The sequence below is a fragment of the Symphalangus syndactylus genome, chromosome 15, assembly GCF_028878055.3.
Source record: "Symphalangus syndactylus isolate Jambi chromosome 15, NHGRI_mSymSyn1-v2.1_pri, whole genome shotgun sequence".
Lineage (NCBI taxonomy): Eukaryota > Metazoa > Chordata > Mammalia > Primates > Hylobatidae > Symphalangus > Symphalangus syndactylus.
The window spans coordinates 87,468,877-87,496,614 of record NC_072437.2 but is presented as its reverse complement, the minus strand read 5'-3'; the positions used below and the strand labels follow the sequence as shown (position 1 = coordinate 87,496,614).

The 27,738-nt window shown below is 38.4% G+C and overlaps 1 protein-coding gene across 1 annotated transcript in view; it reads left to right on the top strand.

Moving 5' to 3' along the window:
* The window catches only part of KPNA3 (karyopherin subunit alpha 3), a 96,634-nt gene that overhangs the window by 24,689 nt on the left and 44,207 nt on the right, over positions 1–27,738 (top strand). Inside the window, exon 2 of the mRNA XM_055244017.2 lies at positions 20,875–20,919. Within this exon, the coding sequence (XP_055099992.2) occupies positions 20,875–20,919 (45 nt within the window). The remainder of the gene's footprint in view (positions 1–20,874; positions 20,920–27,738) is intronic.

Here is a 27,738-nt window from a genome sequence, read left to right as displayed (position 1 = left end):
AAAATAGCAGTTCGAGATGTTAATCATAGAGTTCCCATATCACCTAGCAATTTTATTCTTAGGTATGTGTCCAAAAGATGAAAAACATGTACACGAATGCTTGTTATAGCATTATCATAATATCCCCAAAGTGGAAACAACCCAAATGTCCTTGAATGGAAGAATAGGTAGATAAAATTATGTCCATACAGTGGAATATTATTCAGCAATTAAAAGGTGTAAAGTGTTTATACATGCTACAGCATGGATGAATCTCAAAAACATGCTAAGTGAAGAAGCCAGACATGAAAGTCCACATATTATATGATTCCATTTATATGAAATGTCCAGGCAATCAAATCCATTGATACAGAAAGTAGATTAGTGATTGCCAGGAGTTGTGGGAAGGAGCATGGGGAACGAATGCTAAAGGGTATGTGATTTCTTTTTGTGGTGATGAGAATGTTCTAAAATTAGGTAGTGGTGATGGTTACACAACTCTGTACTAGAAAGCACGGAACTTATCCTTTTAGAATAAATTTTATGGCATGGGCATTATATCTGAATAAAGCTGCTACTAAAATAAAAAGGAAAAATATATCTAATTGTAGCATAAATTACCTAATGAAGGCATTTTCAGAATGGAGTTTATGTAGTAAAAGTAACATGGCATTCTGGCTTCTAGTAATGGTGCAATACTGTAGACTTACCTTGCCATAGATAACAATGATAATATCTGGACAAAATATATTAATTTTTCTTTAAAGGTACTGGAGAGTGATCAAAAGCAGACAAACTGGAGGAGAGCCTATTCTTAAAACATAACTATCTTGTGAAATTCATGAGTTGGTGGGTTTTTGTCTGAGGGTGCTGTGTAATCCTCCTGCTACTTGGTGAAGAATACCACAGCCTTATTTGCGTGAAATGTAAGAGTACAGAGTTCTGGGCTAACAGAACAACAAGAAACTTAGTGGGTAAATTCTGGAAGAGAGGCAGCGACAAAGAAAGTGAGTCCAAAAAAATTCGCATATAAGATCTGTCCAAATTCTTGGCAGTTTTTAAATACTATGCATGCAGTGGTGGCATGTGTGGTATATGTATGTGTGGCACACAAGTTGGGTTCTTGACATTTAGTAGGTAGAACATTAACTCTGAATAGATTGTTTTAAGTTAAAGTCACAGTTGTGATCCCTAGTGAGAAATCTCAAAATTAAAAGATGAACTTAAATGCTGGAGAGGAATATCTAATGGAATGCTTAAAAAAAAAATTGATTAACCCAAATGAAGACAGGCCGGCAGGAAGAGAAATAAAAAACAAACGAGATGATAAAAAACAAAAATACCATAATGAAATGCCTGATTTCAACAATATCAATCATTATGTTACATTTAAATTGACTAAAGCATCCCAATTAAAAGGCAGAGATTGTCAGACTGGATTAAGAAACAAGACCCAACTGCATACCGTCCATTTTAAATACATTTTGCACTATGTAGTGCATTTTGGCTACAGTACATATTGGCTTCTATGTATCAGCATTTTTTTTTTTTTTTTTTTGAGGCAGAGTCTCGCACTGTTGCCCAGGCTGGAGTGCAATGGCGCGATCTTGGCTCACTGCAGCCTCAGCCTCCCAGGTTCAAGCGATTTTCCTGCCTCACCCTCCCGAGAAGCTGAGATTACAGGCACCTGCCACCACGCCCGGCCAATTTTTTGTATTTTTAGTAGAGACGGGGTTTCACTATCTTGGGCAGGCTGATCTCAAACTCCTGATCTCGTGATCTGCCTGCTTTGGCCTCCCAAAGTGCTGGGATTGTGTAGCAGCATTTTAAATACAAAGACACAGTTTGAAAGTAGAAAGATGAAAAAATGTAATAGTGGTATGTACATTTTGGACTATGTAAGGTAGATTTGTTTGTTGTTGGTACTCACATTGTAACTTAGTAATAAAGCACAAGTTTTAATGAATACTTTATATAGGTATACTATACAGTAAACAAGTCATATTTTGTAGATGTTCAATAAGGACTTGTTACGGAAGGTACTTTCACTATACTGTCCCAGAGATAGATTGTGATATCCTCATTCTTAAGTGGGGACTCTAGGGTTCAGAGAGGTTAAGTAATATGTTCAGGATCACAGAGCTAGTTAGTGACAGAGCCACTCATATGGTCTTTCCATTGTGTAACTCTTGGCTTTAATACCTAAGAAGGTACGTAGGAATGGATTTTTTTGCAATTAGAATCGCATTATTTTTTAAAGCAGCTTTAAACTGTACACAATTTGATACTCTTTCACACATATATACACTGATGAAACCACCACAATCAAGATAATGAAAATATAATTTGTAATGGTTATTTTTATTCTAATTTAATTGATATTATTCTTTTTTTCTTCTTTTTTTTTGAGACGGAGTCTTGGCTGTGGCGCGATCTCGGCTCACTGCAACCTCCACCTCCCGGGTTCAAGCGATTCTCCTGCCTCAGCCTCCTGAGTAGCTGGGACTACAGGCTCCTGCCACCATGCCTGGCTAGTTTTTGTGTTTTTAGTAGAGATGGGGTTTCACCATGTTGGCCAGGCTGGTCTCAAACTCCTGACCTCAAGTGATCCACCCACCTCGGCCTCCCAAAATGCTGGGATTACAGGCGTGAGCCACTGCACAGGCCTAATTGATATTATTCTTGCATTAAATTATTTCATGGTATCGCTCTAAAATTTTAAACTCTTGGGACATAATGTCCTGCGTTTAGTCCTAAACCTATACTTCCAGTTCTCTTTTTCCAGTCAGAACTTGAAATTACTTAAAAAAAAAAAAAAAAAAAAAAAAGAATTGTAACTTGATTACCTCTGTAAAGAGGAAAAAAAAAAAGGAATCCCATTTCAGTTATTTGTAAAGTGAAAAATCTCACTCCCTTCTTAATTTTTTAAAAAAATTCTAGTTGATATCTTGTAATATTAACGCAATGGAATTTTCTGTCTGCAGTGGAGTAGGAATAGGCTTTTTTGAAAGGGTAAAACAAGCTTTAATTTTTGATGTTAGGTTTATTAATAAACTTCTCCACCCCCTGCTATATTTTTTTAATCTGTAACTAGCAGACCAGTGGGACTGGATAGAGAAGGAAGTTTGAAATTCCCTATTTATTCTTAATTTCACATGCCAGACAAGACTTTTTAGATCAAAATAATGCTTGTCTTCCAGAGAGGATGCCATTCAAATAGCAAATTTAATATAATTTCTGGTATTTAGATTCTAAGTTATTTGGTTTTTAGTTACTATTATAGAGAGGCTAAATGTTTCAAATTTTGGATGGTCTCACTAGCACAGGAAGAAATATATCACAGATAATACAGACACCAAAAACATCAGTCTTATGTCTCCTAAGAAATTCAGCAATAGAGGTAATCAGAGAAAGACTATAAAATAAATATTTTTAAGATGATTGAATCATTTTAAGAAGGACCTAAAAACATTAAGAAGTACTACAAAAATAAACTGTTTTGCTAGAAATGAAAAATAAATCATTGATGTTAAAACCTCAATGGACAGGAGAAGTAATGGCATTTAATACTGGAAATGGAGATTACAACCTGTAGACAGAAAAGGGAAACAAACATTGATGACTGCCTGCTTGGTGACACGAGCTGCTTTTATTAATGTTTATTTTATTTAATTCTTGGAACTACTTTTTGAGGTAGTTGAATATCCCACTTTTAGAGAGTGCTGTTATCTACAGATAAGGTGAAAACAGTAAATTAAGTAAGACCAGTGAGGAAAATGATGAACTCAGTTATGAATGTCTTAAGGATCATGGGGTTTTCTAGGGAGTGATCCAGGAGATACTTTGGTTCAGGAGAGAGATCCGGGCTTAAAATTTTAAGCTGCTTAAATTCCCAAGGTTATGGGACTTGCAGAACACACCAAAATCTGTTTACTTACAAATACAGCAGTTTACTTAAAGGATGCTAGCTAAAGGGAGCTATAGTTAGTTGGAGGGGTGATTGACGTCTGACATCGGACATTTTATGTCAGCATTTTCAAATCTATAGAGACAAAAAGTAGATTAATGGTTTTGTAAGCCTGAGATGGGGAGCTGGGTAGAATGGTAAGTGACTGCTAAAGGATAAAAGGTTTCTTTATGTAGTGATGAAAATATAGGCCAGGCATGGTGGCTCATGCCTGTAACTCAGCACTTTGGAAGGCATAGATGGGAGGATCACTTGAGCCCAGGAGTTTGAGACCAGCTTGGGCAATATAGTGAGACCTCATCTCAAAAAAGAAAATATGATAAAATTGATTGTGTTAATAGTTTTACAACTCAGTGAAATACACTAAAAACCATTGAATTGTATACTTTAGGTGAATTGTTGGTAAGTGAATTATATCTCAAAGCTGTTATGACAAAAAAGGTAATGGTTCCACTTTGATGTATTGATTAATCATAACCTAGAATATATACAGGTGAGCAAAATAATAAATAGTACGTTTTGATGCCAGATACAAATATTTTTCTATATTTAAAGATTAACTAGATTTTCCCTTATATATATTCTATTTATAACATTGAAAAGTTACATATTACTGCACAATTCAGAATTCATCAAGAAACAAATCTGCATTATCCAGAGTTATTAATATGTAATGGATAATTGAAGCCGTGGAGATATATATATGATAACCTAGAAAGGGTTTGTAGAGTAACTAGATGAATAGGCAAAACCTTGGGAAGAGCAACATGGATGGATGAAGGAGGAAGACCAAAGAGGAGGAAAACCAGGAATGTGGTATTATGGAAGTCAAGGAGATGAGAATGAATGAAATGTTCTCCTGCAAAGATACCATGTAATTAAGGATTGTGTTCCATGAATAGAAGGTTGCTGATAATGTTGACAAGAGCAGTGCCAATGGAATTTTGGATGGAGTGGACTAAATAAGTAGAAATGAAGACAGTCTAGACTACTTTTTCAAAAATTATCGCAAAAGAGAACAGGAACTAGTTAGAAGAAAATGTAGATTGAGAAAGGGCCTTTTTTTTTAAGTGAAAGTCATGGGCATGCTGATGATATGGGAAATAGAATACTTGAAAGATGGGAGAGAGGAGATGGATAATTGATGAAGCAAGGGGACAGTTGATGAGAGAATGATTAGAGTCAGTGCACAGCTAGCCACCTCTTGCACTGTCATCGTAATAGGATGAAAGGAGACAGGGATGTTGGGATTGGGAAGGAGATTTGGATGTGCACGTTAGGAAGTTGAGGGAGTTGCTGTCTGATAGTTTCTGTTTTCTCAATAAATATGAGGCCTGGTCTTCTGCTGAGAGGAAGGAGGATTTGGAAGGGGGCTTGAGCAGTAGCTTTTTGTGCAAAATCTAACTAGGAAAGCCTGGAAAGATTTCCAGACAGTAAGCACTGAGAGCTTAATTAAGGTTAGAGACCTAGAATTTGTTACACCTATAATGGAGGTTGAGTAATTTATTTTTTCTGTTGCACACTTAGCAACTCAGCTTTTGGAGTGAGAATTGAAACAACCCAGAGTTAACTTTTCACCAGGGCAACAGGATGGAAGTACAAGAGTTAGAGTTGATGAAGTATGAGGACCATATAAGAAGGAAACAAAAACAGGAAGAGCGAGATCCTGTCTCAAAAAACAAAACAAAAAAAAACCAATAGACTAAAAACTGACAAACTGACTCTTCTTTTTTTTGTTGTTTTTTTTGTTTTTTGAAACAGGGTCTCTCTCTGTTACCGAGGCTGGAGTGCAGGGGGACAATCACAGCTAACCACAGCCTCAACCTCTTGGGCTCAAGCGATCCTTCCATCTCGGCCTCCCGAATAGCTGAGACTCCAGGTGCACAGCACCACACCCAGCTAATTTTTTACAATCTTTTTGTAGAGATGTCTCATTATGTTGCCTAGCCTGTTCTTGAACTCCTGGGCTCAAATACTTCTCCCAGCTCAGCCTCCCAAAGTGCTGGAATTGCTGGTGCCCACCACCTCGCCCGGCTAATTTTTGTATTTTTAGTAGATGGAGTTTCACCAAGTTGGCCAGGCTGGTCTTGAACTCCTGACCTCAGATGATCTGCCCACCTAGGCCTCCCAAAGTGCTGGGATTACAGGTGTGAGGCACTGTGCCTGGCCAGTTTTTAGTCTGTTGCTTTTTGAAGATAATCTGTTTTTCTCTGGCTCCTTCTAGGATATTTTCCTTCTGGGAAAAGAAATCTTTTTATTTTCCCACTTGGAGTTTGTTGGGTGTCTTGAATCTGTGGTTTATTGTTTTTTATCAGTTCTGGAAAATTCTTAGCTATTATCTCTTCAACAGTTGCTTCTGTCCAGAGGAACCCAAACAAACACTGTTTTGTATTTTTTGTTGTATCCTTTATGTTTCTTACCCTCTTTTCTATATTTGTCGTCTTTGGCCCTCTTTTATTTCATAATTAAAGTTTCTTCTGACTTGTCTTAAAGTTCACAGAATCTTTTAAACTACTTTAAATTTGCTGTAAAACCCATCTGTTGAGTTCTTAATTTTGGTTATATGTCTAACTTAATAATTATTTTTTCATATCTCAAAGTTCTGTTTGGTTCTTTTTTTATTTTTCAGATCTGGTCATTTCTGATCATTTCTTCTGGCTTGCTGATATATTTTAGTTCCATTTTTCTGTTCCTGAAATACTTGCTGTAGTTATTTTATATTGTATAACCTAAGTTTTAATTTAGGTTTAACTCTCCAACCTGGCATCAGGGGTCAGGACTTAATTTGTTCCCAGTTTGAAATAGGCAGCTACCTTCATAGTTTTCATTTCACTTAATTACCTTTTATGACTTCCCTCTTAGGTTCAACTTGACTGACCTCTCCTCTTCTCTACTACTTATATGACATCAGCAATGCATTAAAAAATATTTTTTCTGTTGATAGCCAGGATCCAGTTGTAGTAGAACAGGTGACCTCCCAAAGTATGAGGTCTTTCAGAAGTAACATATACTGTTTTTGTCCTATTTTTTTGTTATTAAGAATATGTATGTTATTTAAAATATAGGAATTCTTTTTAAAAACACAATACCATTATCACACTTGCTAATGTGATCATGGGGAGAAAGGGCGGCAGTGCTGGTGCAAGTCCCGGAATCCGAAGACCATAGAATCTGGAGTTCTGACAGCAAGAATTACTCTTACCTCCTCTTTTTGTTCCATCTGGGGCCCCAGCTTATTGAATGCTGCCCACCCACATTGAGAGTGAAACTTCCCCTATTGGTCTACTAACTCAAATGCCAGTCTCTTCAGGAAATACCCTCACAGGCACTGGGACAGCCCAGTCATTCTAATCAAATGCCTGACCACCCGGGTTTTCCTTTCAGCAGAAGAGGGACGAGCTCAGTGCCTTCTGAACCACTGAGGATAATTAATGGTTTCACCAGCTATCTGGGTATCCCTTAATCCAGTCAGGCTGACACCTGGAATCAACCATTACAAGGTCCACACATTGCAATTGATTGATTGGTATGAGTTCAAAGTCTCCTTTTTAATTTATGGTCTCTTAATCTCACCATCTTTGTCTTTTTCTGTGTACTTTATTGTTGGAGAAACTGGGTTCTTAGAGGTTCTCATAATCTGAATTTTACTTTTTTTTTTTTTTTTTGAGATGGGATCTCACTCTGTCACCCAGGCTGGAGTGCAGTGGTGTGATCTTGGCTCACTGCAACCTCTGCCTCCTGGGCTCAAGTAATCCTCCCACCTCAGTCTCCTGGGTAGCTGGAATCACAGGCATGTACCACCATTCCTGGCTGAGTTGTTTTTTGTATTTTTGGTAGAGATGGGATTTCATCATGTTGCCCAGGCTGGTCTTGAACTCCTGAGCTCAAGCAGTCTTCTTGGATTGCTGGGATTACAGGCATGAGCCACTGCGCCTGGCTGGATTTTACATTTTATCGTGTCACTTGACATGTATATCGGCCGTCTGTATTTCCTGTAAATTCAAAGTTGAAGCTGGAGGCTTTATCAGATTCAGATTATTTGGGGGAATTGGGAACATGACTGCATCATATGTGATGATTTTCTCTTCCATCAGAAAGGCACGTAGTGTCTGGCTGTCTCTTTCTGTTATGTTGACATCACCACTGAGGAACATTGTCTAAGTCTGTTATTTACTAGGATTTGTAAAATGGTGGTAATCTATCATTCCTTCTTTAAGCTAGACCAGGGGTCCCCAACCCTGGACCACTACCAGTCCATGGCCTGTTAGGAACTGGGCTGCACAGTAGGACGTAGGTAGCAGGCAAGCAAGTGAAGCTTCATCTGTATTTACAGCTGCTCCTCATTGCTTGTATTACCACCCAAGCTCCACTTCCTGTCAGATCAGCAGCTGCATTCGATTCTCAAAGGAGCACAAACCCTGATGTGAACTGTGCATGCGAGTGATCTAGGTTGCATGTTCCTTATGAGAATCTAATGCCTGATGATCTGTCACCATCTCCTGTCATCCCCAGATGGGACCTCTAGTTGCAGGAAAACAAGCTCAGGCCTCCCACTGATTCTACATTATGGTGAGTTGTATAATTATTTCATATTACAATATAATAATAATGGAAATAAAGTGCACAGTAAATGTCATAGACTTGAATCATCCTGAAACCACCCCTTCTACTTCCTAGTCTATGGAAAAATTGTCTTCTATGAAACTGGTCCCTGGTGCCAAAAAGTTTGGGAACAGCTGAGCTAGACTACATCTATTAAGAGAAACCTTCTGCTCATTTATTAATTGGTTAGATTACCCCATGATAAAATTTGTTTAGAAACAGTAAAATAAATGCTTGATTCTTTTCCTTTATCAGTTTTCAAAATAATGAGGTAGTTCATTATCATCCTTCAATGATGACCATTTAGTTGTTTGGGTTTTTATTTCCATTTCCTGGATTTACAGATTGAAATCTATGTGTGTTTGAATTCATTGTCTTATTGATAATTGATAATAATTGTACTGTCTTTGAACATTTGGAGCCTCTTCATGTTAGCTCCTAAGTAGTTTTTACAAGACTCTAGTCTTGTAAATATCTTTGATATTTGGTATGTTAAGATATTGCAGGCTTACCTTGTACCTTTTCTGCCCATTGGTTGGAATGAACCAGTTCTCTCTGTTTGCTGTTGATGGTATTTTTGAGAGTATTGGCTATGCACTCACTGATTTGGTCATTGTTTCTAGGCGTTGGAGATACAAATCTCCAAGTAGACATCTTGGGGTGGATAGAAGTAGGATTAAAACAAAATTTTGTGTGTGTGTGTATGTATATAAATATATGTGTGTGTATGTATATTTATATGTATAAATATATGCATATTTATATACGTACATACACATATAAACACACATATAATGCATATATTGATATTCCAATTCAAATTCAGGACTATGGGGTTTTACTAAACTGCTTCTATGATATATCCGTCTTTCTCCTAGGCCAAACTTCCTGTTTTTTTCTGACACCAGGAATAATAGAATATGGCATTTTTACTCATTTGCTTTATTCCACATAGACACATAACAGTCTCAAAATAACAATACCAGCAGCGCTGCACCCAGTAATAGGGTTACCGAGAACAGTTTGGAGTTTTCCTGGTAGTTCTCTTTAGGGTTGACTTGGGGATGCAGGGTTAAATTGCTGTGTTGAAAAGTTACACAGGATAGTGTGATTATGCTACCAAATGGATACACATTTAGGTTCATTTCTTTATTTTTAGGGATTGCTTTTCTTGTTAAATTTGATTTTGTCATATACATATGCAGCTTATTTTCATGGTTTTAAAGTCAAGTCCTAGTTTCCTTGTCATCACCTATATATTTATGTGTAAAATAGTCATTGTATGTGATCTGTTTTATTTTTTGTTTTAGTATACTTTTGGCCTTTAGTTTGTGGTTTTGTTTTTGTTTTCTTTAGTCCTCTCTTTCTTAGTTATTTTCTATTGATTCTCCATTATGTACATTATTGAAATTAGTTGTGACCTTCTCTTCTCCTTCCCCCTCAGCATCTGATGTATGTCCTTTAAAATTTTTATTAAAAACTGACCTTTATTTTGAGGTAATTGTAGATTGACATGCAGTTGTAAAATATAACACGGAGAGATCCTCTTTATCCTTTCTCCAGTTTCCCCAGTGGTAACATCTTGCAAGATGCTCGTACAGTATTTATGTTCATCCGAGTCATTGCTTGTATCAGCGGTTTGTTTCTTTTAATTGCTATGTGGTGTTCCATGGTATGGATGTACCACAGTTTAAGCTGTGAAGGATACCTGGGTTGTTTCCAGGTTGTAGCTAGTAAGAATAAAGCTGTTGTAAACATTTGCATACAGGGGTGTGTGTGTGTGTGTGTGTCTGTGTGTGTGTGTGTGTGTGTCTGTGTGTGTGTGTTAGATGAGTTTTCATTTATCTCATATAAATGTCCAACGTGTAATTGCTGGGTCCTATGGTTGTTACATGTGTACTTTAAGAAATGGCCAAAGGTGCTATCATTTTACATTCCCACAAGCAATGTATGAAAACTCTCCATACTCACCAGCATTTGAAATTATCACAATTTTAAAGTTTAGATGTATAATAAGATCTCATGGTGGTTTTAATTTGCATTTCCCTAATGGCTAGTAGTATTGAACATCTTTTCATGTGCTTATTTGCCATGTGTATATCCTCTTCCATGAAATATTTTTTCATTTCTTTTGCCCATTTTCTAGTTCCATTGGTTGGTTGGTTACCTGTTGAGCTTTGAGAGGTTTTTTGTTTGTTTTTTAATTCTAGATACTAGTCCTTTCTTGGATATATGGTTGCAAATTTTTTTTTTTTTTTTGTCTCTAGCTTCTCTTTTTATCTTTACATGGGTGTTCAAAGAGCAAAATAGTTTTTTATTTTGATGAGGTCTAGTTTACCAACTATTTCTGTTATGGGTCATGCTTTAGGGTCAAGTTTAAGAACTCTGCCTAGCCCCAGATCCCAAAGAATTACCTCCTATGGTTTTTCCTAAAAGTTTATAGTTTCACACTTATTTTGAATTAAATTTTTTTTAAGGTATGAGGCTTAAGTCAGGGTTAATATTTTTGTCTGTCAATATCTATCTGGTCCAGCACTGTTTGCTGAAAAGTCCATTGATGTCCTCCATTTAATTGCTTTTGCACCTTTGTAAAAATCAGTTGGATATATTTGTGTAGGTTTATTTTGGGTTCTCTGCTCTTTTCAATGTGTATATTCTTCCACTGATATCACACAATGTTTATTACTGTAGCTATGTAATATATCTTGAAATTGGCTAGATGGATTCCTTCCACTTTGTTTTTCATTTTCAGAATTGTTTTAACTATTCTACTTACTTTGCCTTTCCATATAAATTTTAGAATAATTCTTTCTGTATCTGCAAAATATATTGCTGGGATTTTGATAGGAATTGCATTAAACTGTATATCAGTATGAGGAGAATCAACATCTTTACCAAGTTGAGTCTACCAATCTATGAACACAATATGCCCCTCCATTTTTTTCTCTTTTTTAAGCTACGGTCTTGCTCTGTCACTGAGGCTGAAGTGCAGTGGTGTAATCATAGTTCACTGCAGCCTTGAACTCCTGGACACAAGCGGTCCTCCTGCCTCAGCCTCCCAAGTAACTAGGACAATAAACACTTGCCTCCATACCTGGCTAATTTTAAATTTTCTGTAGAAGCTGAGTCTCGCTATGTATGGTCTTGACCTCCTGGGCTCAAGCAGTCCTCCCTCCTTGGCCTCCCAAAGCGTTGGGATTACTTGAGCCATCGTCCACCATTGTTTGTTTGTTTTGAGGCAGGGTCTATCTCTGTCGCTCTGGCTGGAGTGCAGTGGCACAGTCTCCACTTACTGCAGCCTCCGTCTCCTGAGCTCAAGAGATCCTCCTACTTCACCCTTCCCAATAGCTGAGACTGCAGGCATATACCACCATGCCCAGCTAAATTTTTTTTGCTTTTTTTGTAGAGATGAGGTTTTGCCATTTTGCCCAGGCTAATCTCAATTTCGTGGGCTCAAGCAATCCACCTGCGTCGGCCTCCCAAACTGCTGGGATTACAGGTGTTAGCCACCACACCCAGCTGTTGTTTGTATTTTTAATTTCAGTGTCTATATGTTCATTGCTAGTATACAGAAATACAATTGATTTTTATGTCGTATTCTGTGACCTTGTTGAACTCACTTAATAGATCTGGGAAGTTTTTGGTAAATTCCTTGGAATTTTTAAATCATCTTTTCTGCAAATGACTGGTTGTTTTCTTTCTTTCTTTTGTTTTTTATTTTGAAATGGAGTCTCCCTCTGTCACCAGGCTGGAGTGCAGTGGCGCGATCTCGGCTCACTGCAACCTCCGCCTCCCGGGTTCAAGCGATTCCCCTGCCTCAGCCTCCCGAGTAGCTGGGACTACAGGCGTGCGCCACCACGCCCAGCTAATTTTTGTATTTTTAATAGAGATGGGGTTTCACTATGTTGGCCAGATGGTCTTGATCTCTTGACCTCGTGATCTGCCCTCCTCGGCCTCCCAAAGCGCTGGGATTACAGGAGGGAGCCACAGTGCCTGGCCGGGATTGTTTTCTTTCTTTTGCATCTATATGCGTTTTACTTGATTTTCTTGCCTTATTTTACTGGCTAGAACTTCTAATACTATGTTGAATAATAGTGGTGAGAGTGGACACCATTTTCTTATTCTCAATTTAGGGAAACATAGTATTCGGACTTTTACCACTAGAATGTTAACTCTAGGCTTTTATTTTTCTGAGTGTTTTTACTATAAATGGATGTTGAATTTTGTCATTTTTTTCTGCATTGAATAATATAATCATTGATTTGTCTTCATTAGCCTATTAGTATGGTTTATATTGATTGATTTTCAAATACAGAACCAGCCTTGTATCACTAGAATGAAGCCTGCTAGTATAGTGAATTCTAGTTGGTAACATTTTGATAAGGATTTTTGTATCTGCAGTCATTGAGAATATTGGCCTGCAGTTTCTTTTCTTCTTCTTTTTTTTAATGCTGTCTTGTCTGGTTTTGTTATTCAGGTAATTTTGTAATTAGCTTCATAAAGTGAATTGAGAAGTGTATCCCATCTGTTTTTTGGAGAGATTATATAAAATCGGTGTTAGTTCTTCTTTAGGCATTTGGAAGAATTCTCTCTTTTTTTTTTTTGAAACGGAGTCTCGCTCTGTCGCCCAGGCTGGAGTGCAGTGGCGCAATATCGGCTCACTGCAAGCTCCGCCTCCCGGGTTCATGCCATTCTCCTGCCTCAGCCTCTCCGAGTAGCTGGGACTACAGGCGCCCGCCACCACGCCCGGCTAATTTTTTGTATTTTTTTTAGTAGAGACGGGGTTTCACCGTGTTCTCGATCTCCTGACCTCGTGATCCACCCGCCTCGGCCTCCCAAAGTGCTGGGATTACAAGCGTGAGCCACCGCGCCCGGCCGGGAAGAATTCTCTAGTTAAACCATCCAAACCCTGAAGGGAAGTTTTAAAATTACAAATATAATCATCTTAATAGTTACAGGCTTATTCAAATTAGGTATTTCATATTGAGTGAGGTGTGATAGTTCTTGCTTTTGAGGCATTGGTCCATTTCATCTAAATTGTCAAATTTGTATGTGTAGAGTTGTTTGTAGTTTTCCCTTGTTCTTTTGATATCTGCAAAGTCTGTAGTGATAGTACCTTTTTCATTTCTAATATTATAATTTCTGCGTTTTCTCTTTTTTTTTGGCCAGTCTGCTGATGTTTTTTTTTTTTTTTTCAAAGAACTAGCTTTTCATTAATTTTCTCTACTTTTTTGTTTTCAGTTTCATTGATTTCTGTTTATTCCTTCTGCTTGTTTTGGGTTTGTTTTGCTTTTTATGTTGTAGGGTGTCGAAGCTGGGAGTTTTGATTATTGTTTTGAGACTTTCTTTCTTAATGTTTGCATTAGGTGCCTTAAATTTCTCTCTCAGCACTGCTTTAATCTCTTTTCTGCTCTACTGTCCTTCAGCATCTGATGTGATGCAGCTTCCTTTTCTCACCGTTAACAGTTAATAAGGCAATCAATACACTTAGTTGTTTTTTTGTTTTCTTCTTGAGATAGAGTCTTGTTCTGTCACCCAGGCTGGAGTGCAGTGATGTGATCTCCGTTCACTGCAGCCTCCACCTCCCAGGTTCAAGCAATTCTCTGCCTCAGCCTCCTGAATAGCTGGGATTACAGGTGCACGCCACCACACCCGGCTATTTTTTGTATTTTTAGTAGAGATGAAGCTTCACCCTGTTGGCCAGGCTGGTCTCGAACTCCTGGCCTCAAGCGATCCACCCGCCTCGGCTTCCCAAAGTGCTGGGATTACAGGCGTGAGCCACTGCGCCTGGCCCACTTACTCTGTATTTCTTTTTTTTTTTTTTTTGAGACGGAGTCTCGCTCTTTCACCCAGGCTGGAGTGCAGTGGCGCGATCTCGGCGCACTGCAGGCTCCGCCCCCCGGGGTTCACGCCATTCTCCTGCCTCAGCCTCCCGCGTAGCTGGGACTACAGGCGCCCGCCACCTCGCCTGGCTGATTTTTTTTTTTGTATTTTTAGTGGAGACAGGGTTTCACCGTGTTAGCCAGGATGGTCTCGATCTCCTGACCTCGTGATCCACCCGCCTCGGCCTCCCAAAGTGCTGGGATTACAGGCGTGAGCCACCGCGCCCGGCCCTTACTCTGTATTTCGTATACATGTTTTGTCTGCCTCTTCAATTTTGTGTCTACATTTCCATGAATGGCAGGTCGGGAGGATGGTTTCGGGATGAAACTGTTGCACCACAGATCATCAGGCATTAGTTAGATTCTAAGTACCTTTATTGTCACTTCCTTCTGATAATTTTCACTTTCATTTCTGATTACAGTTTTTTTCTTTACATAGTCTGTTTCTCTTAAGCATTATCTGTTGTGTACTGGCTCTTAAGATTGCTCTTGGCTAGGTTCCTTTCTGAAATAATTTTTTGCTTTATTTCTAATTCTTTTTTGATTGCTAGGACCTCATTTCTGAGTTTTTCTAATTCTGATTGATAATGTTATTTCACATTTTCTGTCATTTTCTAGGATAGTTTTTGTCAGTTTTGTGTGTATGTCTTTTCAGTAGGCTTTCAATAGCAACACTTTGTTTCCTATTCTCTCATTTCTTTTTTTTTTTTTTTTTTTTTTTTTTTTTTTTTTTTTTTTTGAGGCAGAATCTCGCTCTGTCACCCATGCTGGAGTGCAGTGGCACCATCCCGGCTCACTGCAACCTCCGCCTCCCAGATTCAAGCGATTCTTCTGCCTCAGACTCCTGAGTAGCTGGGACTACAGGAGCGCGCCACCATGCCTGGCTAATTTTTTTGTATTTTTAGTAGAGACAGGGTTTCACCATATTGGCCAGGCTGGTCTCAAACTCCTGACCTCATGATCCGCCTGCCTCAGCCTCCCAAAGTGCTGGGATTACAGGCGTGAGCCACCACGCCCGGCCCCTATTCTCTCATTTCTTACAGCTTGGGCTTCAACGCCAATCCTTTCCTGTCCATTTTTTGATAGATTTTCCTGAACTTTTAAGAGCAAGAAGTGGGTCAGGATAGCCTTTCTAGTTTCACCACTCAAGATCTTTTTCTTCTGTTGTTTGTTACAAGATGATTTTTTTTTTTTAAAGGGGGTGGCATTGGCATCCTATTTTCTGAGGTCTAGCTCTGTTCATTGTAGGACATTGTCTAGGAAGAGGACTTTAGTTCTTTGATTTTGTGTCTAGCTCCACCATACTTAACAATGTTGGTGTGTGCAAAAGATCCCATCCATTTGCAACTGTTCCCAAGTTGCCTTTCCAACGTCTCTAGTCATTCATGATTTGGGAGTTCTCTTGTTCTCAGGGTCTTCAATTGCCCCATAACTTCTGCCTTTCCATTTTCTTCTGCATATATGCATATGAGTCCTGTAGCTGGTGATTTAACCAGACTCTGCTTGTATTTGAGAATTTGTTGGAATCTTTGTCTCCCAACCTTGTAGGTGTTGTTTGTTTGCTTGTTTTGGGGACAGGGTCTCTATCACCCAGGCTGTAGTGGTATGATCATGGCTCACTGCAGCCTTGACCTCCTGGGCTCAAGCCATCTTCCTGCCTCAGCCTCCTGAAGAGCTGGGTCCACGGGTGCACACCACCACACCTGGCTAATTTTTAATTTTTTTGTAGAGACAGGTCTCACTGTGTTGCACAGGCTGGTCTCAAATTTCTGGGCTCAAGCAATCTTTCCACCTCGGCCTCCTAAAGTTCTGGGATTACAGGCATGAGCCACTGTGCCTGACCCTCTTGTAGGTTTTGTCTGTGGAGTTTGAGTTTGGCTATTCTGATGACATTTTTTGTGTGGGGCAGGGGATGCCAAGAGATGAAAAAAATCATTGACACATTTTATTCAAGAGAAAGACGACACAGATTTTGCATTTTAAAAAGAACCCCCGGCTGCATTGTGGAAAATTGATTCAATGTGTGGAAGGAGACTGGTTAGGCTATTTTAGTAGTCCAGATTAGATGATGGTGGCTTACTCTTAGATAATGGCAGTGGAGCTGGGAGGTTTGAATCCTGTTCTGGTGACTTGTTTGATTTCAGAGGATTGAAGGAGTGAGTAGACAGGGATAGTCTTCCAGGATTGGTCTCTTGAAACTATTTGGATGGTTGTACAGTTTCCTAACATTAGGAGTATTGACAGGAGAGACGTGGGGGATCTTTTTGGTGAGGGTGTTAGGAAGGGAACAAGTATATTAGTTTTAAGCATACTGAGTTTGAAGCCTTTAAACCATCTCTCTTCCAGCCCTTAACACACATATGCACATATTTTAGTTCTTTTGGGAGCTTTTCTCTGTCTCTCTGATTGTCTCCTCTTGATACAGATCTTAACATTTACTTTCCTATCTCAAGCTTAACACTTTTTTTTTTCGAGACAGAATCTCACTCTGTTGCCCGGTCTGGAATGCAGTGGCCCACTCGTGGCTCACTGCAACCTCCACCTCCCAGGTTCAAGCAATTCTTGTGCCTCAGCCTACTGAGTAGCTGGGATTACAGGCGTGCGCCACCATGCCTGGCTAATTTTGATATTTTTAGTAGAGATGGGGTTTCACCATGTTGGCCAGGCTGGTCTCGAACTCCTGGCCTCGGGTGATCTGCCTGCCTTGGCCTCCCAAAGTTCTGGGATTACAGGCATGAGTCACTGTGCCCGGCCAGCTTAACACATTTTTATCACTCATTATTACTCTCATTTCCACTAGACCAGGTGTTGGCAAACCTTTTTTTTTTTTTTCAAGGCAGGGTTTCACTCTGTTACCTAGGCTGAAATGCAGTGGCACCATCATGGCTCCCTGCACCCTTGACTTCCTGTGCTTAAGCAGTCCTCCATCTCAGCTCCCCCGCGTAACTGGAACTGTAGGTGCACACATGAGCACAATGAGATACTACCTCTACAAAAAATGAAAAATCAGCTGAGCGTGGCTGTGCTCAAGTGATCCTCCCACCTTGACCTCCAAAAGTGTTGGGATTACAGGCGTGAGCCACTGCACCTAGTCTGCTAACTTTTCCTTAGAAGGACAAATAGTAAATATTTTAGCATTTGAGGGCAAAGAGGCAAAAATAAGAGCATGATGTAGGTACTTAATATCATTTATAATGCAACCACTTAAAAAATGTAAAAACCATTCCTGTTGGGACCTACAAAAACAGATAGCCTGCCAGATTTGATACACAGGCTATAGTTTGCCGATCCCTGTGCTAGACTGTGAATTCTGTACTTGCTTCCCAGTTGGCAAATGTATTGCCCGATGTATTTTAAATGTATTGAGTAAATTTTTGTTGAATGGGTGAATGACTTATAGATTAGGAGCTTAAGAGACAGAGTGGACTAAAAATAGATACTTGGGAGTGGTCATGAAACAGTAATTGCAGACATGTGGGTAGATGAGATCACTCGGGAAGAATATAAAGGAGAATATAAGGGAGTCCATCTTTTTCTGTAATTTAAACAAAGAGCATAGTAAGTCATGACTAACTCAGAAGTACTTATGTATAGTAGTCAGTACCTCTTCTTCTTAACTGACCTAAGTGAGTTTGGCCATTTACACTTACATGATTCTTTTGGGTGAATAAGTAGTCTTTAATTATTAGAGATAGGTGAGGGTAACAGATACTTTCGCCTTTGAAGTTTTGCTACTAGTGAGTTATATACACAAATCTTAGAATTCTGCTACATATATAAATATGTATTAGTAAGCAGTCACAAAAGTCATATGGTTCGTTTCATGGGAATAGTACTTTTAGACTGGAGATTACCACCTTGTAAGAAAACTTCAACCCTAAGCAGATACTACAATGTTCTGACTAGGATTAGGTGATACAGTTCTCTAAGAAGGGATGGAACACAGGATCAAGGGGTTTCTAGACACAGAAACTTCTCTGAAGTTGAGCTGTAGGGCCTGCCGGATTCTTAGACCCCAAAAAGTAAGAATCAAGGTGCCTGTATTTCTAGTCAATTCATATATCTTGAATAACAGTTCTACTTTAGCAGTAAAAATCTATTTCCACGTTTCCTTGTGCAGATTATCAAACCAGTGTCTATAAATTGAGATGTTCGTATTCGAAGCACTTACTACCTGGGAGCTAACTCCTGTTTAGGGGTGTTTAAAACATTAATCACCTAAGTATGGTTTCCTAATTTAGTGTGGTTCTTCAGAATTTAACTCACTAATTCTGTCTATACAGAAATATCTTAGTGTGAATTAAGATGATAGAACAGAAAATCATATTTTGGAGCAGATATGCTGCCTGGATCTTTTTGTTATGCATTATCTTTTAATAATTCATAAATAGTTAAGTGTTGCAAATATTGCAATGAGAATATTTTTCTTTTCAGTTATAGGAAAAATTGGAGTAAATATTCATTTAGGTAAAATTTTTAACAGTGGTAGAGTTTTAATCTTCCAGTGAATAAAGATAGCTTATAGAGTTATCAAATAACACTTCATTAATGTTTGTATTTGAAGATTGTTCAACATTTGTCATTTTTATGAATTTATGCGTAAGACATTCTCTATATTAATAGTACTAAAGTCACAATATGGAAACATACTAAATATAGAATTAAATTCAAGGCTCTTTCTAGTGTCGAACCTTATCAGGGATAATAGTTTTTATCAGTATATCATTCCATCACATGAAATGAATATGACTAATTTGAATTTTGTTTAGCAGTTTTGTTTATATTTAATATATATCTGTATTTAAGTATAAGTTTATATCTAGATTATTTCAGTATGGGATTTTATGAGATTTTTTTCCTTAAGAAGATCATTGTGGTTTAAGAGATATCACAAGAATTATTAAATAAAATATAGCACACTGAATCTGGCAGTATATTAAAATAATAATATACCATGACCATATAGCCTTTATTCCAATAATATAAGGATGTAACCATGCTTATATATGTAATAAAAGAATCCATTATATCAGTATGTTAGAGGGGAGATATATATTATTTCAGTGTTTCCCCATAAGGCATGCCTGATAGATCCTCTTAAACTCAGAAGGATACCTTACCTTTTGATAGAAAACATGTATCTCAAACTTATTTTTATTTTCATGTTTTTAAGGCCATGGCAATGAATTTACTTTTTAAAAATATGAATCATTAGAGATATAATTCATTGATTGCGGGCATCAGAAACCATCCCTGGCTGACTTAAGCAAAACCATAATTTATTGGAAGAATATAAGATAGTTCATAAGATGAGTAGAGAAATGGAAGAACTGGGAATTGAGCAAGTCAAGGATATAGGCATTATTTACTACCTTGTCCAAAATTCGTCCTTTGGAATTTAATGTGCCTTTTTTTCCCCTTTCTCCTTAAGATGCAGAGTTATAGAGGAGATAATTCTGATAGTGTAGTTGAGTCTTGTGACCTACTTAAGCTAGGAGAGAGTGAGCCACTTTAGGTCTCATTAAGACTAGGTCTCATTAAGGATGGCAAGGATATAATTCCCCAAAGATGACTGGGTACAATTAGGGCAGGGAAATGGGTCCTAGGCAGCCAAGTCCCACCTTCCACAAAATTAACCAACAGATATCCAGTAAAATACAGAATTTGGCTTTTTAACTAATTGTAGCTCATCATTTAAAGTATAACATGTATCAGTCATTGAGATTATAAATTTCTTCTTTTTTATTTATTTTTTGAGACAGAGTCTTGCTCTGTCACTCAAGTTAAAGTGCAGTGGCATGATCTCAGCTCACTTCAACCTCCGTCTCCCAGGCTCAAGCGATTCTTGAGCCTCAGCCTCCAGGAGTAGCTGGGACTACAGGGGCCTGCTATTGCACCCAGCTAATTTTGGTATTTTTAGTAGAGATGGGGTTTTGCCATGTTGGCCAGGCTGATCTCGAACTCCTGGCCCCAAGTGATCCTCCAGCCTCCTAAAGTGCTGGGATTACAGGTGTGAGCCACTGCACCCAGCCAATATTAAATGACTTCTAACTCAAATACCTGAGTTTTTTTTTTCTTCTTCTTCTTCTTTTTGAGATGCAGTCTCGCTCTGTCGCCCAGGCCTAGAGTACACTGGCGCCACCTCGGCTTGCTGCAACCCCTGCCTTCTGGGTTCAAGCAATTCTCCTGCCTCAGTCTCCCAAGTAGCTGAGATTACAGGTGCCTGCCACCAAGCCTGGATAATTTTTTTGTATTTTTAGTAGAGACTAGGTTTCACTATGTTGGCCAGGCTGGTTTTGAACTCTTGACTTCAAGTGATCTGCCCGCCTCGGCCTCCCAAAGTGCTAGGATTATGGGCATGAGCCACTGCACCCAGCTGAGATCTTTATATACTTGCAGTATCCATATTTTGATACATCTGTAATCTTTGTTTTTCTTTTCTAGACAATGCGAAGACATAGAAATGAAGTGACAGTGGAACTGCGGAAGGTAAGGTTGATTTACATTTAAAGAAAAGTAATTAGATTTTTCTGACGTTAAAATTCTGTGTATCTTGAATAATGAAAATACTGTGGCAAATTAGTGGTCATCCCTAAAACCACACATCACTGGATACTTTGTCATGGTACTTATTCATAATAGCTTTCATTTACTGAGGATACTAGGCCCTGTGTGAAGCACTTTACCATCACTGAAATTCTCATAACATCTGATGAAGTTAGATACTTTTTCTTTGATATCCTCTTTCTGTGGGCTTCCTCTCCCTTTCCCCATGTAAAAGTTATACATACTCGTTAAAGATACTTTAGAAAAGTAGATAAAAGTAGAAAAACCTTGTATTTTCCCAACCGAAAGCAACTGCTATTAAAATTTATTGTATTTTCTTCCATTATTTTTGGAGGATTTTAGAGTTACCTTCATCAGATTGTGTTTCCTTTTTTGTCTTTCTTTTTTTGAGACAGCATTTCACTCTGTCCAGGTTGGAGTGAAGTGATGTGATCTTGGCTCACTGCAGCCTTGACCTCCCAGGCTCAAGTGATCCTCCCACCTCAGCTGGCTGAGTAGCTATGGATATAGGCACACCACCACACCCAGCTGTGAATACAGGCACACCAGCACACCCAGCTAATTTTGTTTATTTTTTATAGAGACTAGGTCTCACTATGTTACCCAGGCTAGCCTTGAATTCCTGGACTCAAACAATCGTCCTTCTGCTGGGATTACAGGCGTGAGCTACCATGCCTGGCCCAAATTGTGTTTTCATGTGAACACATTTTATTTGAAACAAATACTTAAATTGCTAATCCAGAAAATAATAGTGAATTCTCTTTCTATACATGTATCTTTTTTTTTTTTTTTTTTTTTTGAGGCAGACTCTCACTCTGTCGCCCAGGCTGGAGTGCAGTGGCGCGATCTCGGCTCACTGCAACCTCCACCTCCCGGGTTCACGCCATTCTTCTGCCTCAGCCTCCCAAGTAGCTGGGACTACAGGCGCCCGCCACCACGTCCGGCTAATTTTTTGTATTTTTAGTAGAGATGGGGTTTCACCGTGTTAGCCAGGATGGTCTCGATCTCCTGACCTTGTGATCTGCCCGCCTCAGCCTCCCAAAGTGCTGGGATTACAGGTGTGAGCCACCGCGCCCGGCTTATACACATATCTTTTAAAAAATAAATTTAAAACTTATTTCAGATCTTTGGTGTTTGTCTTAGGTTAGACTTTTCCTCATGTAATTCCTCCTAAAACTCCTTCCTATATTGAATTACCATCTTGGGCTGGGTGCGGTGGCTCATGCCGTCATTCCAGCACTTTGGGAGGCCAAGGCGGACAGATCACCTGAGGTCAAGAGTTCGAGACCAGCCTGGCCAACATGGTGAATCCCTGTCTCTACTAAAAATACAAAAATTAGTTGGGTGTGGTGGCACGCACCTGTAGTTCCAGCTACTCGGGAGGCTGAGGCTGGAGAATTGCTTGAATCCTGGAGGCAGAGGCTGCAGTGAGCCAGGGTCGCGCCACTACACTCCAGCGTAGGTGACAAGAGTGAGACTCTGTCTCAAAAAAAAATAAAAATTAAAAAAAACATTACCGTCTTGAAACTTTTCAGTTGTAGGGAGAAGGAAGGAGGTCTTGATTCTGAAAGTACACATTCTCTTACAGTCACTAGAAATAGACTTGTGCATTTATTATTTAATAATTATTTTAAGGCCGGGCGCGGTGGCTCACGCTTGTAATCCCAGCACTTTGGGAGGCTGAGGCGGGCGGATCACGAGGTCAGGAGATCGAGACCACGGTGAAACCCGATCTCTACTAAAAAATACAAAAAATTAGCCGGGCATGGTGGCAGGCGCCTGTAGTCCCAGCTACTCGGAGAGGCTGAAGCAGGAGAATGGCGTGAACCCGGGAGGTGGAGCTTGCAGTGAGCCAAGATCGCACCACTGCACTCCAGCCTGGGCGACAGAGCGAGACTCCGTCTCAAAAAAAAAGAAAAAAACAAACAAACAATTATTTTAAATACACACTTTGTTTCATACACGGGCTAGGTAGCTCTTCAAATCTGTAGTTTTACAACAATATTGCCAGAAGCTCATTTTAACTACATTCATAAGGTCTTCATCAGAAATGCATTTAGTTATTCAACCAAGCATTACCATTTGAGCAATTGTCTCATGGAGGTGAACACTAGATAAATAATCACATAACCAAATATATCCTTACAAATTGTGAATGATGCTATGGAGGAAAAATAGCCATGAAAGTTAATAGAGTGAGGTTTTTTTAAAATTGGGCATTCAAAGGTGATTTGTCTGAAGAAATAACATTTAAGCTGAAACCTGAAGGATAAATTGGAATTAGCTTATTTTTTCTAAATGTTTAAATAACCATATTTTGAATTTTTGCCAATGTCATGCTTATTGGTATAGTATATAGTTCCTGACATCCATTCTCCAGTACCCTTTCCCCACCCCCTTTTTAAAATTAAATTTTGAAAATACTTGCTAAGAGTTGTAGTATGTATTTTCTAAATTTCAAAAAATTCACCTGAGGTCAAGAGTTCAAGACCAGCCTGGCCAACATGGTGAATCCTTGTCTCTACTAAAAATACAAAAATTAGTTGGGTGTGGTGGCATGCACCTGTAGTTCCAGCTACTCGGAACATAGAATATTTTCTATGTAATTAGTCCAGTAGCTCCAAAATTAGGAAATTAACAAGGAAGATCATTTTTTTGTTTCAGTCATCAATGGATTAACAACTAATGATATAATTATTTTATGTCTATTATCTATTAATCATCAATCATTTTGTATATTAATAAACAACATAATAAACATTAATATAAGCATAAAAATACTTGTTAATTCCCATTCCCTGTCAGCTCCCTTATGGACACAACAATACTTTGGTAATCATATTTGCAAGTTCTTTCAGATCTTTGGGTCATTTAGACCAGAGAAATGAGCTAAGCCTTAGCTTAATAAAGTAAGGTGTTTTTTCCAGTCTTAACACTTTAAACTTTTTTTCTTTTTCACATTTTGTTGACATACACCATCCATACAAAAACTCCACACATCGTAAGTATCCAGCCTGATGAATATTTGTAATGTGAACACATTTGTGTAACCACCAGCTCCTGGATCAAAAAAGAGAATACCCCAGGGCCCCTTTCTAGGTATTGGTTATCCCCGAAGGTAACCATTATTCTGATTTCTAACACAGATTATTTTGCATATTTAGAACTCTATATAGGTAGAAAAGTGTGCGTCCTTTTTTGTCTGGATTTTCATTCACCAAATGAAGATTACTTTCTTTAATAGATGCAATAGAAGTAAAATTGGAATTAAGTAATTAGTATTTATTGCCATCTCTTAACATTACATCATCTGCCACCAGATATGGGCCCATACTTTTCCGTAACTTTTCATGCTTGCAATTCAACTTTAAAACTTTTGTATTAGTTCTGAAGCCTCCTCTTGTTTAATCATTTTAGCCTTTCTAATGTGCTTATAAATCTAAGCTACTAATTTATCTGTTTGGTTACTTGATCCTCCTCCTGTTGTTGTGCTGCCTTCTCTAATTTATAGAACTAAAAATTCTTGCATGTCAGAGCATATCTTTTTAAATATTCACCTTAGTTGCCTTAGAGACCTCTTTCTTTTTTTTTGGATAACATTATTTCCTTTCCAGTTACTATGGTTCGATTTCTGAAAATACTTATAGTAGGACCAAAAATGAAATTAACTAAAGAAATCTCAAGCAATTTCTTATTTCAAATTTAAGAATTCCCCAAGTAAGCAGTAGAAAGCAAACTTTTCCTGAAACAATGCCTAAAGTTTATTCAGACAAAACTTAATTGATTTTGATGTGATTTTACAGAGATGTGGAGAGCTCTTCAAGAGAAGATTCCTCTACTCTTTATGGTCAAGAGTATCTGTCCCTGATTCCAGGCCTTGCTCTCTCTATTGCTCCATTGAGGAGAAAATCATATTGTTTTTATTTAGTGACATTGAGATTCTTGAAAACAAGAGAGAGCTAGTCCCCAGAGTTTCACTGAGAAATTGAACTAGTGGATATCATCCGTCAATTGTAACTCACTTTACTCCATGGGATTTTGCTTTGAATATTTCATTTTCCCTTAGATTGTAAGCTTCTAAAGTGCAGATAATAACCACATTCACTATCCATCTACATCCCTCCACCCCAGCCTCCCAAATAACTCCTAAGTCACTTCCTTAGCCCATCTCAAAATGCCTAATCAAATTGTGGCTACGTCGTCGATTAAGTGCTGATATTCACGAATTAAATTTAATTATGATCTCTAAAAATATGCACTTGTATTTAAGTTGTGTATTGAAGTTTTAAGACAAATACTTCAGATATAGGCCATGCTACTCAAAGGTCCTGATCTGTGACAAGTTAGGGAGCTTGTGCCAAAATGTAAAAGAAGGCACTGCTTCTTTCAAGAGAGTCTTTCTGACAGAAGTAAATTGAAAGATATCCCATGTTCACGGATTTGGAAGAATTAGTATTATTAAAATATCAATACTACCCAAAGTGATGTACAGATTCAGTGCAATCTCTATCAAACCTCTAATGTCATTTTTCACAGAAATAGAAAAAAAAAAAAACTCTAAAATTTGTATGAAACCACAGAAGACCGCAAATAGCCAAAGCAATCTTAGAAGAATGAACCCAGAAGCATCACACTACCTGATATGAAAATCTACTGCAAAGCTATAGTAATCAAAACAGCATGATAGTGACATAAAAACACACACACAGAACAGTGGAACAGAAAAGTTTGCTTTCTGTGGCTTACTTGGGGAATTGTTAAATTTGAAATAAGAAATTACTTGAGATTTCTTTAGTTAATTTCATTTTTGGTCCTACTACAAGTATTTTCAGAAATCGAACCATAGTAACTGGAAAGGAAATAATATTATCCAGAAAAAAAGAAAGGAGTCTCTAAGGCAACTAAGGTGAATATTTAAAAACATATGTTCTGACATGCAAGAATTTATTTCACCAGAAATAAATCCACAAATTTGTGTTTTGGTTTTTTTTGACAAAGGTGCCAAGAACATGCAACAGGAAAGGACAGTCTTTTCAATAAATGGTCTTGGGAAAACTGGCTATCTACATGCAGACGAATGAGACCAGGCCCTTATTTCACACCATATACAAAAATCAACTCAAAATAGATTAAAATGTAAACATAAGATGTGAAACTGTAAAACTACTGGAAGAAAACACAGGGGAAAATGTTCATGATACTGGTCTGGGCAATGTTTCCTGGATATGACCCCAAAAACACAGACAACAAAACAAAAATAGACAGATGCAATTATATCAAATTTAAAAGGTTCTGCACAGCAAAAGAGACTATTAATAAAGAGAAAACCTATAGAAAATATTTGCAAACCATACATCTGATAAGGGGTTAATATTATATAATGAACTCAATAGCAAAAATCTAACCAATTAAAAAAATGGGCAAGGGTTGGGCACAGTGGCTCACACCTATAATCCTAGCACTTTGGGAGGCCGAGGTGGGCAGATCACAAGGTCAGTTAATTGAGACCATCCTGGCTAACACGGTGAAACCCCATCTCTACCAAAAATACAAAAAATTAGCTGGACGTGGTGGCATTTGCCTGTAGTCCCAGCTACTTGGGAGGCTGAGGCAGGAGAATGGCGTGAACCTGGGAGGCGGAGTTTGCAGTGAGCCAAGATCATGCCACTGCACTCCAGACTGGGTGACAGAATGAGACTCCATCTCAAAAAAAAAAAGGGCAAAAGAGCAGAATAAACATTCTCAAAACATAGAAATGGCTAATAGGTATACTAAAAATTGTTCAACATTACTAATCAGAGAAATAAAATTAAAACTACTGTGAGATATCATCTTATACCGTTAGAATAACCATTATCAAAAAGATGAAAGATAATGCATGTTGGTGAGGATGTGGAGAAAAGGAAACTCTTATCCCTGTTGATCAGAATGTAAATTAGTATAGCCATTATAGAAAGCAGTATGGGGAAGTTCCTAAAAATAGAACTACCATGTGATCAAGCAATCCCACTACTGTGTATATATCCAAAGGAAAAATGAAGCCAGTATGTTGAGGAGATATCTGCACTCCCATGTTTATTGGATCACAATACCCAAGATAAGGAATCAACCTAAATGTCCACCAGTAGACAAATAGAAAAAGAAAATGTGGTATGTGTACATAGTGGAATACTTTTCAGCCTTAAAAGAAAGAAACCCTCTCTTTTTGCAACAACATGGATGAACTTGGAGGACATTACATTACGAGAAATAAGCCAGGCAAACAAGGCAAGTATCACATGCTCTCACTTATGCATGGAGTCTAAAAAAGCTAGACTCATGTAGGATGGTGGTTACCAGGGGCTGGGGCCAGGGATGGGGGGCACAGGGATTTGGGGAGATATTGATTCAAAGTATAAAAAATTTCAGTTAGGAGAGATAAGTTCAAGACCTCTACTGTAGAACATGGTATGTGAGTCAGTTTTCACGTTGCTGATAAAGACATACCCGAGACTGGGCAATTTACAAAAGAAAGAGGTTTATTGGACTCACACTTACGTGTGGCTGGGGAGGTCTCACAATCATGGCAGAAGGTGAAAGGCACATCCCATATGGCAGCAGACAAGAGAGCTTGTGCAGGCAAACTCTTGTTTTTAAAGCCATCAGATCTTGTTAGACTCATTCACTGTCATGAGAACAGCACAGGAAAGACCCACCCCATAATTTAATCACCTCCCACGGCACATGGGAATTGTGGGAGTT